The sequence below is a fragment of the Epinephelus moara genome, chromosome 17 (assembly GCF_006386435.1).
Source record: "Epinephelus moara isolate mb chromosome 17, YSFRI_EMoa_1.0, whole genome shotgun sequence".
In the NCBI taxonomy this organism is placed as follows: domain Eukaryota; kingdom Metazoa; phylum Chordata; class Actinopteri; order Perciformes; family Serranidae; genus Epinephelus; species Epinephelus moara.
Genome location: NC_065522.1, coordinates 14,037,243 through 14,049,767, shown reverse-complemented (window position 1 = coordinate 14,049,767; position 12,525 = coordinate 14,037,243). Strand labels below are relative to the sequence as shown.

Sequence of the window (12,525 nt, the reverse complement as noted above, 5' to 3'; positions counted from 1 at the left end):
ATGCTAACATGAGACAGCTCTGTGGACAAAGAGAATAATTGAAGACTAATCCTACAAGGCAGCGTTTCCAAAACCAAGTCCTGATGTCAGCTCCCAGTCTGAGAACTACTGAAGTACTGTGCCCCATGGCCACTCATTCACCTCGCGAGCCAAAGAGACCAAGGTTCTCATCTTTCCTATAATGACTTTCCCTGTATACCCTGTCTGGAACTTCAATTATCACATGAAAGATAAGAAGCTAGTGAGATGCGTAAAAATGAACATAGCAGACCATCAAATATTCAGCATGGCTGGCATTTCAATTCTGTCTCACTTCTGATTGGTGCTATTTTCAAATAACTTCAGTCCAAATATTTCGCCCATAATAGACACTAATGAGCTTTTGGTAACGTGATTCCTCATATAGGATAACACTTGTATGCCATTCTAAGTATTATACAAAATGGCATTCCTCTGCTAATAGCTTGGGGAATTTAAGGGGCTCAAGTGAGCAACAATTTGCCAAATTTAGAATCATATTCCTGGTTTTGTGTTTTATCAAAAGAAAGTGACAGGGAGTGACAAAGCAAATTAATGAGGGTAATTTTCCATGCCACATTACTCAGGGCACCACAAAGTCCGACTGCATTACTATGGCATTTTTTTATCTTAAATTTACCAAAAAAGGAAACGACCACAATGTTCACTTTCCATCTCATTAAGACTCCATCATGAGGTCGGTAAACTGTTCTTTTGTTTCTAAAAATGACACAACCGATACAGTTTTTTTGTTTGTTTGCATGAACGACCTACACAATGTGAGCAGGAGGAAAATCACAATATATTATTTCATTTCCACAACAAATTTAACAAAAATCAATAAAAACATTTTTTTCTTTCAAAAGCAGGCAGCACAAAATACAAATGTCAAACAAATCAACATAAAGCTAAAACAACAAAGTTATGTACAGTGATGTATAGCTCTCGTTAAACCTTTTTTTTTCTGACAGCAGAATTTAAATGTGCCCATGAAGCAAATGTGTTTCCCATATGTTCACCCTCAACAAATCTCCCATCTGGTATTAACGGGGTTTTGCTTCGGGCCTAAATTATCTATAAGACAATCAAATAGCTTTGGTTTTCAGTCAAGCATCTGTGCTTTGAATGTGCTACTAATCTCTTGAGTGGATGTGGAAGTTCTACTATTGCAGAGTATAGTTTAGCTCACGAACTTCCCTCAGTCAAAACATTGAAGTAAAAATCATTAAAAGCTTAACATTTATAGTAGGTGGTGCTCGGAATTTGGCATGGAAGCAAATTGCACTTGTTTTAACACTTAAACTTGCCACTTTAAACAGTTTACCCTCTTGAATCACTCAGCATTAAATGTCCAATTTTCCAAATGGCTGCTAAATCCTAATCTACTCCTTCATTTAGATCAGCCGATTGTGGCTGACCTAACACAAAGTTGAAGTTGAATTTTCCACAGATAAAGAAGGAACTTCTAAGTTCAGCTCATGTTGCTACTTTTACTAATCCCTTCTTCAGTGATTTTAGGCTAAGAATACTCTTACCATGAAGACAAACTGCTGAGGTACTGAACAACTCCACAATAACTACATATTTTATATCAAAACAGAGCACCTTTTCAATTCAATTGACCTGTATGATAAAATATTAAGACATGAAGCAGTGTTAATGTTTTCACTTGCATTTTGTGTGACATTAAGTGGCAATGGTTTACTGAGGTGTGTTCAATCCACAATGTAAGGAAGCTGGTTTCAAGGTGAAAAGTAACAGGAGTCATTTGGTAAGTCTGCTATAATGAGAAAAATGTGAAGCATGTGGGAAAATTTTTTGACAACTGTGTTAATTTGTCAAAGTGAAGAACACATTTTAAAAAATCTGTCTTCACATAATATCTCAGTAGTCTCTGTAACCACATTTAGCTTATCATTATCCAAAGCAGTAGTATTCATCTGATTCCACCCTGAGTTTCAGTGGCGATTTGCTGAAACCATCGCCATCAATAACCGTTTTATCCACAAAACAGTCAAGATCCGTGGGTGAAGGATTGTCTGAGAGGTCCTCTGCTAGAGTGTCCAGGTAACTACCCACAGACAGACTATCTAACCCGTCACTGTTAGCATCATTCAAGCTGTTGAGGCTGCCTCGCAGTGAGGTACCGTCCTGGCTGTCTGACAGGCTGTACAAGCTGCCTGTCAGACTGCCGTCTTGGCTGGCCACGCCGCCTTTGTCTTCTATCATCCAACGGATGGACTCGATGCCTTCGTTGATTGACATAAGCTGCTGCATCAGCTTCACATCGATGGCTCGCAGATGTGCCTGTGAGTTGGAGAAAAACATCACGGTCAGGTCTTGGTACTTGAGAATGATGCAGCATTTAAAGGCATAGTTCAGTATCTTGGAGAAGGTGGTTATTTGCTTTCTCACAGAGAGTTAGATGAGAAGATCAATACTCCTCTCACATCTGTATATTATATACAAGTCCACAGCAAACGGAGGTTGGCCTAGCCCCATCTGAAGGAAATAAAATGTCCAAAATAGGACCCCTAAAACTCACTAATCAACACGTAAGACAAAAATGTGTTGATTTGCAAGAGACTATTTTTTGGCCAGGAGCAGTAACTTCCTAGAGTTTGGGTGTTACTGTGACATAGTGCTGCAGAATCGCATCCTAAAACCTTGAAATTAGTTAACGCTCTAATACTTCCGGTTCCCTTGTACAGAAGGCAGTGGGTTCCTTAAATGGGTTTTGGGTTTAAATGCCCAAAATAAGGTGGGTGGTTGACACAAGCCTTAGAGACTTTGCCCTATTACCTAAAATACTTCACGATGCTTGTAAATTTTGAAGCCTTTGCGTGTCTTAAAAAACATGGTTGCTAAGTGGCTAATTGAGACTACAGAGCATCATCACACTGAAGATGGCTTTACAGCCTCTTTGTGTTGATGAAGTCAAGCAACCGTTGTTTGTTTAAAGCATAACTTTAGCTTTTTGCTTCTGGCAATTGCATTTATGCTTTAAAGATTATAACAGTGGTGTTTATTTATTAAGATTATCTTACGAACAAAACGTGCAAGTATCATAAACATTTGTTTTCCACAGGGCTTATTTTCTGCCATTGTCCAAGATCCAATGGGAAAATACCACTGGCTTTTTGTCAAGGGAACCGGGACGATATTAACTTATGTGTTGGCCAAGAAATAAACATCCCTGCAGCACGCTATTGCCAGGAGACTCTGAAGTCATCGTGCCTTTCCACTAAATTGTTATACTAAGCTTAACTACCCCAGTGCTGGCTGTAGCCTTATATTAAACAAATGGATACGACAATGGCTTCAGTCTACTCAGAACTACTCTGTACTCTACTGTAAAGCTGCTCCTTTAACATAGCTACTATGAGTTAGTACAATGAAAGTACCATCAAAGTGAATATAATACAAAACCAGAACTATAGCCATTACTAACCATTGTTAGCATTAAGGTTCAAAGTTCATTCTAGACTTTGGAAATAGCTGTTGAGAAAATAATCTCACCACAAGGTTAATCAAGTAGCTATTCGGAGCTTTCGATCATATAGCAAGGATTTAATTGGCAGGTTGGACCTTGGCTTTTTAGCAAACAAGGATGCAAAAGCTGAAAGTGCCCAGAAAACAATAGAAATTTAAAGATCGACAATTCTTTAACAACTGTGCAGTCTCCTACTGCTGAAGATCATGTGATATGAAGGAAAGCTCCAGATCAGCCACTAAATGAACCTTGTGGTGAGACTTTTTCCCTAAACAATTGTTTGCATTCTTACGTCCTCGCATGGCCAGAACACTATGTGCTGTTTTGTTTAGACTACAAGGCTTTGTTGTGAACAAAGAGCCTTAACTATGTGGCACCCGAAAAAGGACTTGCACCACTCGTGTAACAGCACAGCCAGGAAACAGTGTGTATCCAGGATTGTGAACGCTACACAGTATGGCCATTGATTTAACTCCCTGTCATGACAAACCATGCCATTGACTGGGGGAGGAAGTGGACAGCCTATGGGGTCACTGGAAGGGATTCCCCCTGTGTCTAACTGGGTGACCAACAGCTGTAACAGCCTGCTACATTCAAAATGCAGCGAGGCAGATGAAGGCACACGGGGCTGGTATAGTGTTCCAGACAGCTGGCTTGATACAACAGCCTTTCTTTGGAGTGGATTTGCAACCAACCATACTGCTGCTGGTGTGTTTGCTTTGTGAGCATAACCACCCGCTGTATACACACATGGAAGCCGAGCAGATGGAGTCATATTGCGATTTAAGTCCAAGCAGCTATCTCATGTTTATAAGATGTCACCAGTGGGTTGGTATCACAAAATGAGTTTGGGAAACACAATTAGTTCTGCATAATTTTCTCTGTACTAGATACTAACACTGAACCTACAACACCATGTTTAATTTGTCAAATGAAACCGATAAGAGCTGGTCAGTAACCTTTCCAGAGTTCATTTGCTCTTTCGACAGGCAGTAGATTATTTCAGCCTCTGAATAATGTAAACATCTAGCTAAACACCACGTTGCCAAAAGTGTGTGTGTGTGTGTCTACCAGACTTGTGCGCACCAAAACATAGCAGTCTGATTGGATTAGTGATTAAGCTGTGAGGGGAGACACAAAAACAGGGAGGCCCAAGGTGGCCCACATTCAAAATGAGCTGTCTAACAGTAAGAGGCCACTAAAGGCATTACACTAAATTAATTTTTCAAAGTCAATTAGTTTCTTTTTTCATATCGGCACAACTAAATGATGGCACGGCTGTCAGGTTGCAACGCAAGTGAATTAAACCAAAGTATGGCTTGTTACATTTGAAAATACAAAATGTGCCACTTATAGGTCTCAATTGCTAGCATAAGCCTATCAACAGAAACTCTCTGGGCGATCAGTCAGCCTGCTGGCCATGACACAGCTCTACTACAGTCTGTAAAACTCGGTCAACAAGGCCATCTGCTCAGGAATCCTAATACCTTTCATGACCTTACTTAAAAAGGGGGGTTTGCTTTGACTCTGGATCTCACAAAGCCTCAGTCTAACAAGCATAGCATTAGAAAATAATTCAATTATAAGTGCTGGTAGTTGATATTGAAGTCATGAGAAGGTAATTACTCAGGCACAGTTGATTCTCACCATGTACTTTGAATAATAAGAGAGAAGGGGGGGTGCTCCCTGAGGTGAGGAGGCTTTATCAACAAAGGGTCTGTGCTGACTGCAGTGTGCAGGTGTGAATGGCTCTCACCTACTGACCGGTTTCTTTATAACTCAATAAGGCCCAACCTGTTTTGCATCTTGTGAATGCATTTCCTGCGAGCTCTGGGTTGGTTAGCAACAAATGTGATACAGCAGAGAGAGCGTAAGTTGAACTTTCCTAACATTTTGAGTATGCAAAATAGGTATTAACTAACTTGTGTAGCGTTATTTAGTCTTATATTCCATACATTTGAACGTTTGTAGATAGATTAACAGCATGGGCAACTATGCAGTTAGTGTACCAGGTTGTAATTACAACTTTAAATTAGCCAAACCTATATTTCTCAGCTGTGTCGCAGTAGCCATATGGTTATTAACAGTTGGCATATTTCCCTTAGTTACTGTAAAGACTTATTGAGTTTAATTTGATACAGAAAAATATGCTTACCATCTCTTGTTTCAGGAATAGCATTTTGCTCTCCAGTCTTTTCAAGTCCGCATTATTAGCATACAGTTTGCGGGTGACTAAATGCGGCGTTGCCGACTTCTCGAGCTTGTCGTGATGCTTTCCTCCCGCGAGCGACCTAAAGAGACTGTCCGGGACTTTCAACCCTAATTTAGTCTCTATATCCTTCAACTCAGGTAGGACGTTGTTATCTTCCTCCATTGTAGGCTCTCAGAAAGATGCTTTTCTCTGGGTGAAATAGGAGCAGGCAGAGGAGTGAATGACACAGCCGCGAGTTGTCGGGGAGACGCGCGCGAGCTCTAGCCAACGGCACAAAGTTGCGACGAGCGCGTGAGGTACACAACTTTGTCCTCCACGCTCACGGGATGAAGTGGCGAGCCAAAAACACTTCACACCGCTGTTAAACCAGCAGACCTCCCATTCAAGCTGCTGACCAGTAGTGAGAGAGTTACACGACAACGTGCTCTCCGTGGACCCTCCCACGGGGAGCTTCCTCTGAAACCTGACACCAGACAGGTGAAGTGACACCGGTGGTGAGGAAACACGAATACTGTACACATGGGAATGCATTTTTAGGAGCTTAAAGAGCACGCTGTCCCCAATAACATACAATGAGCAAGATATGTTGTGTTTTGTGTTGCATATAAATATATTCTGGGGGAGTTTGGTAATGTTTTAATCACACTAAAGTGCACAGATGAGCTCCAGGGTCAGTGTAAAGTCCAACAAAGTACTGTGCAGGCAACACATTTAATCATTTAAATAATTTGGCATGCACCCCGATCCAACAGCATTCTGGCATAAAAGTATACATGTAAAAACAGAATATCATTAATAACCATTTTACACACATTTTGTTCAAAATAAAAGAAAGATGGATCTGAATTACAACCTGTTAACAATGCATTTTTTTCTTTTTACGTCTCCATTCATTAATTATACATCAGGATATTCCTAGTGTATCATTATAAACAAAAGCAGAACAACCCCCCTTCAAGTCTGATTTACCAAGGACATGCAAAGTTTCAGACATTGAACGATTGCACCCCCTTGTGGTCGTTACGGCTCTGTTGGTAGGCAGTGCATTTTCTAATTCCTAATACTTTATCTCTATGATGCCATTGTGCAACTAAACTGTGAAGTGAGATCAACACATAAAGTCTTATAGACTATAAACATGGTAGAACTTCTATAACTTTTACTTATCTTGCAGGTATTAGTTTTGTACTACTCCATTACTTTAAATGTGTTCAGAAAGTTACAGAACTTGTTCATCTATTACCAGAATCTATGTTCTTTACACCTGATCTCCTTACTAGTGAAACATCAGACAGTAAACTACAGAGGGCATCACTGCTGATACTGACATTTAAAAGCCCTGACCACAGTCACAGTTCAGCACCACCTGGTGGCATCACTATCACACCAACACTCCAGCTGTCCATGTTCACTTTATTTAAACACATTTTCAAACTGTCCCACAATCTGAAAATTTCAATGATTGAATCACTGCAATCTTTGCAAAACCAAACTCGTAAAAAGTATCTTTTCCAGTACAAAAATGCATCTTCACATATGCACTATTTGTGAAGAGAAATTAACTACATCAGCTTTGTTATAGGGGGCATGAATGCAGCCAAAAGATTACTTCCTATCACGCTGTAGCATTCAGGATCTACACATGCTCTCCACTGAGAACAGATTCAGGCTTTAACAAACTGCATAGCTGTGTCACAGTAAAAAGTAAAGAGAAGACAGAGGCTCATGTTTGAACACCGGATCTTATACTACAGATTGGCTTTTGTCAGCGTCGTAGCGCTGGTACTGATCCCCGAGCAGAGGCTGGTGGCCTTCCATCTTGTAGGACCTGGCGCGCACGGCACATGTGGTGGCGGCAAAAATCACTGCGACGACGATGAGGGCAGAGACTATTGCCATGGTGATGATTTCAGTCATGGTGAAAGGCTGACCTAGAAAGATGGAAGAGGATGATTACTACCTTTGTTGTCTGGATTTATTTAAAGGCAGGACTGAAAGCAGAGCAACAAAAATGTGAGAGGACTGGACAAATTGGACACCTGGCCATTCAGCTTCGTAAGAGTAACCGAGATTTTCAGGTGCGGTCACAAACATCTCAGCGTTCGTCACTGGAGGCCAGAAAGGCACCATGTTGTAGCCTCTGTTGTGACCAATGGGGGCGTTCTCTTCAGGATACAGAGTTGAATCTGAAAGGAAATACTAGATGTTAGCCTAAAAGCTAATCATGCTAACATTAAAACAGGTGATTATGTTCTTTTTTAAAACCTGGATTGTGTCTCCTCAACCATTCGTCAAATATAGCGTCGGTGTAGGTGTGGAGCAGGACGAAGATGGGGTCATTGGGTGAGAGGTGAGTCTGTCCCCCTGTCCCATTCAGGAACAGATGAGCCAGGTTGTGGAGGCTCCTCACCACGGGGTCATAGTTCCCCTTGGGGGCGCTGTAGCCTGCAAAAACAACATGGAAACATGTAGAAACCCTGTGTGACAGAGACAATGAGAAAACTAAACACCTTTTACTTACCTTCAATAGTGTTCCTGAAGCTTTCAGAGGAGGTGGAGTAGAAGGGCGGTGTGTCAAAAGCGTTAACCTGCAGACAGTCCGCCACATCCTGGGGCTCTGGGAGACGCTGGACCATTGGCCTGTTGACATTTCCTGCTGGGTTCCGTCTGATGGGAGAAGTCTCAGTGCCTGGAAGGAGACAGGAGGAAAGAACCAGATACAATGGACTTTAATTTCTCTGCACTGTTACATCATTAGGGTCTTTAACATGGGGATTAACAATAGTCCTACTGTTGCAGATGGTTCCCAGTGTGTCGTAGTCCTCCACGCTCTCACATATGACCCTCCACTGGGCGAAGATGGAGTTGGTGCTCAGGGAATTCATGTCAAAGCTGCTCCTGGCTCCCATCAGGTCATCTGTGCAGATGTCACATGTGTTCCCACCGATGGCAAAGTTCCAGTAGGGCAGAGCGAAGGAGGGGTCTTGCAGCATGTCCTGGTTGTGTGACAGAAATAAACGGAAGGATGACAGGAGTTGGAGTTTGTGAAGATCAAGCCTGGGAGTTTGCTCAAGGCTTTGTTTTATTATGCCAGTGATAATGTACCCCCATCCTCTTAGGTAATGTGAGACTATCCTTTAAGTCTCATTTGGTAATGGAGTCATAAGCTCAGAATAAATTGGTTATCATTTTCACACACTGTGATTTGCTTTAAAGACAGGTGATGACAATATCTCTTTGCCATGCATGAATAAATCTGAAAATTGGTTCTCTAAAAGCCTTTGTGGAAACATTTTAGGGTCGCTAATCACTTAATGTGAAATATATAATATTTCTACATGAGGAGACAAATTGAGAATGCACATGCAGCCAGGGAGCAGGAACGAGATTAGAATAAAATGAGGATGGATTTGGAAACGGTGCAACTTTCTGGAAAGACAGACACTTTTTTAGAAGCTGCAGCAGGATGCTCATCATTTGAGATAAATACAACACAAAAGCTATAATATATATGATTTAATTGGAGTGGGACAAGAGAGCTGGAGCATTTTTTAGTCGTCTTAATGCATAATGACTTGAAAATTAAGCACTCTCTCCAACTTCACGTCTTTCAGTGAGCGTATGCAACAGAGTAGAAACAATGAGTGATTAATTAGGGAGCACAGCTTAACCATAAACCTACACAAGACACGGAGAGCGTTTCTCTCCATACAGCAGCTTTAATTTCTGTGCTGTGTACACTTAAAAATGTGGGTAATTGTTAACCACTGGATGGATAAAATAATTACACAAACGTGGTGCAGTTTAATAACCCCTCACACAAAAGCTCCATTCAAAGCTGTGGGTGTTTTCTCCACACCATCTCTACATTGATGGTGTGCTGATCAAATTGAATTTCAAACGCTTAAAATCACATTTTGCATGCTGCTCGCCCATGAGGGCGTGAAATTGCATTGGCAGTTATGGTTTCCTCACCAGTACAGTTGTGGGGAAACACATTAGGTAGAACAAATAAGAGTAAAGTAGAATTTTGGACAGAATTGTAAGTGGCGGATCTTCCAATAAGCAATGTAGGGGCCACCCAACATAAGGGATCCATATTCTCTTATTGTTTGTTGATGTTATTTGTTAGCTATGTTGTTTATTGTGCTGACCTCTCACTAGCTCTTGTTTTTGTTAGTAATACACATAATAACCAGGCACCAGAGGAAGCTTGCCTAGGGGCCAAATGTGCTCATTCTAGCACTGGTAAATTAAAAATGAGCAGAAACAGTCAGGTTTTATCTTAAAATGCACCATCAGATTGTGTAAACACATCGCCAATACTCAAACTGTCACCCCTCTTGATACAGTATCCTACCTGCATGTCTCTCTCCAGCTGCAACAGGTGGTACCTGTGCCATGTGACAAAACCGGGCCCCTCGTGCGAGAAGTCCACTCCCCCGAAGCTGGCCTGCCCCGCGCCTAGGAACGTCTTGCTGACCGAGTAGTAGTGTGTCCACACGAAGTAATTGTAGATGGTGATGTTCTCGAACTGCACGGTGTTGCCGTCAGGTCCAAAAATCTCTGGGTAGCGCCGCGTGGCGATCACCAGGTCTGGGTGCACCGTGCGCTTAGCCCGGTCCAGCGCGTTCACGAACGCACGTTTCTCCTCCGCGTTGAGCTGCATCACGTTTCTTCTTACTGGGGGATTATAGCGGGAGGGAAAGTGGATTAACGCAATCAGTCATGCGTTAATTGGGGATCAGTTTTTAATGACTGAGAAAAGAAGTACAGAAATGTGCCTAACAGGCAGTGTTAATGACAGTTTTGATCAATTAATTATGTAATCAAATGCCTCTTTTTCTGACTGTCAGGGCTGAAACTTTCAAATGCATATCAGCTTGCTTCATGGGATCCTAATTTGAATTAATGTTGAAAAAAATATCTGGTTTTGCTGTATAAAAATGGTCAAATAGACATTAAATGTGCCAAAATCGGCTGATGTGCCACTGAGCAACATCCCTTCCAATTCCAGATTTGCCAGCTATGACCTCTCCTAGCTCCAGATAAGTTAATATTCAATAAACCATCATATCTAAATATGTCCCCAGACTCCCCCAAGGACGCACTTACCGACAGAAACTCGCTGGTCACAGTTGGGCCCCGTCCATCCGTGTCTGCACCCGCCGCAGTTATACCCGCTGAAGTTCCCGTTACATTGACAGGTACGGTTGAAGAAACGCACGGGCCATCGCTCCCGATCATCCCGTCCGTCGTGCGGGTACTGAGGGCCGTGCGGGCGCGCGTCCGCCGAGATGGACACACACTGTCCGCGCCCCGTGCTGGAGCCACACGGATCGTTGTCGAGCCCAGAGGGCGACGGGCAGCACTGTCCACTCCTGAGTCCTTCGGGTGTCACACACTCCCTGGGGAACTGGGCGCTCACGACCACCGCGCCCACAAGCACCAAAACACAACCCTGCCACATAATCCAAAAAGACGGTTGCCAGATTTTACGCACGGCTGATTTGGAGTCAGTTGTACCGATTGATGCCACCTGTAAATATACACTTGGTCTAACTCTTTATCCAAAATGAATGTGCATCACTTCTACACAGCAGGACTGGTTTTCTCTGTCAACAAAGTGTGTGTAAAGCTTCCCCTTCCATGCGCCCAGGCCCCTGCTTCTATTTCCCCCCAAATCAGTGAACCGTTGACCTTAAATACCGGATTAGCGCATGACTACCCGGATTTGACTCCCGCGTGATGCCATCACATAACATCATATTTCCTACTGGGGATGGAGGGAGAGAGGGTGGTGTGATCCCTCATGCATAGCCTTATTCTTCTCAAACCTCACTGGACTTCTGCAGTCACCAACACTGAATGTGAGGAAGTCTAATTAAATACAAAATTGTTTCAGATTAAAACACAAATTATGATGAACGAGCAGGCCTACCCATAAACTTTAATGTGTGTACATGGACTGCAAGGTTTCAGCACGCCTTTACGAGCACTATATGAAAATTAATTTGTTATGAAGTGGTAGCCTTTTGCAAATGGAGCCCCTGGCACACAGGCATTTGCGGAATTGAAATGATCAACTGGGTGCTGAAACCAAGATCAGAAATACAATGTGGATCTTGTTTATTTTATCAACTACTGCACTTGTAAACTCTCAGGTTTGTCTGATGAAGAAAATCAAACAGAAACTCAAATATTGAATATCCTGATTGTCCCAGTGTATTAAATAAATTCCTCCCACTGTATAAACTGCCTGGGTCTAATCTTGAAAAGCGTCACAGGTTCATGTGTTTGTGAGGGTGATCATATTGCGGGTCACTTGACTTCTCAAGAAGGCGTTTCTCTCTCTCCACCTCCCTCTTCTTCCCCCAGCCTTAAGGCTGCTTGTGCTGCCAAAAGCATGTGAGACATGGAGGCATGAAGGGCATTTATTCTACAAACACACGTCTTCTAGGAATGCAGGATTTTTTCTGTGATTTTTATGTTTCAAATCAAAGTGAATCGGATGCAATTTAATGAAAAGATCTTTCAAACATCCACTTTATCAGTTAAAAGCACTTAGGGTTGTAAAATGATTTGCAGTGGAAACATTTGTAAAAGCAGGCATGTTTGACAAGGTTTGCATTAACAAACAATCTCAAACTTTAAAGGCATGCTTGAGATTTTACACTAAGATTAAGACTTGTTTAGACGGGATTATCAAAAAGGAATGGTGGGAGCAATTTAATTTGGTAGGAAAAGGACTTTTTTGGAAGTACTTACAGATAAGAAGCTGTATTATGTCAAAGTCCTACAA

The 12,525-nt window shown here is 42.1% G+C and overlaps 2 protein-coding genes across 2 annotated transcripts; both read right to left on the bottom strand.

The window, feature by feature from the left end:
* Positions 1–802: 802 nt before the first annotated feature.
* Positions 803–6,086, bottom strand: LOC126404271 (leucine rich adaptor protein 1-like). The gene is made up of 2 exons (XM_050067365.1): positions 5,667–6,086; positions 803–2,325 (listed from the first exon to the last, which is right to left on the bottom strand). Exons 1-2 carry the CDS (start codon positions 5,883–5,885, stop codon positions 1,936–1,938), a joined length of 609 nt encoding a protein of 202 aa, XP_049923322.1. The 5' UTR covers positions 5,886–6,086; the 3' UTR covers positions 803–1,935.
* A 257-nt stretch (positions 6,087–6,343) lies between these two features.
* LOC126404726 (5,6-dihydroxyindole-2-carboxylic acid oxidase-like) lies at positions 6,344–11,429 on the bottom strand. Its single transcript, XM_050068119.1, has 7 exons — positions 10,839–11,429; positions 10,084–10,406; positions 8,515–8,719; positions 8,245–8,412; positions 7,989–8,168; positions 7,763–7,909; positions 6,344–7,654 (listed from the first exon to the last, which is right to left on the bottom strand). Exons 1-7 carry the CDS (start codon positions 11,191–11,193, stop codon positions 7,467–7,469), a joined length of 1,566 nt encoding a protein of 521 aa, XP_049924076.1. The 5' UTR covers positions 11,194–11,429; the 3' UTR covers positions 6,344–7,466.
* Between the last annotated feature and the right edge of the window lie 1,096 nt (positions 11,430–12,525).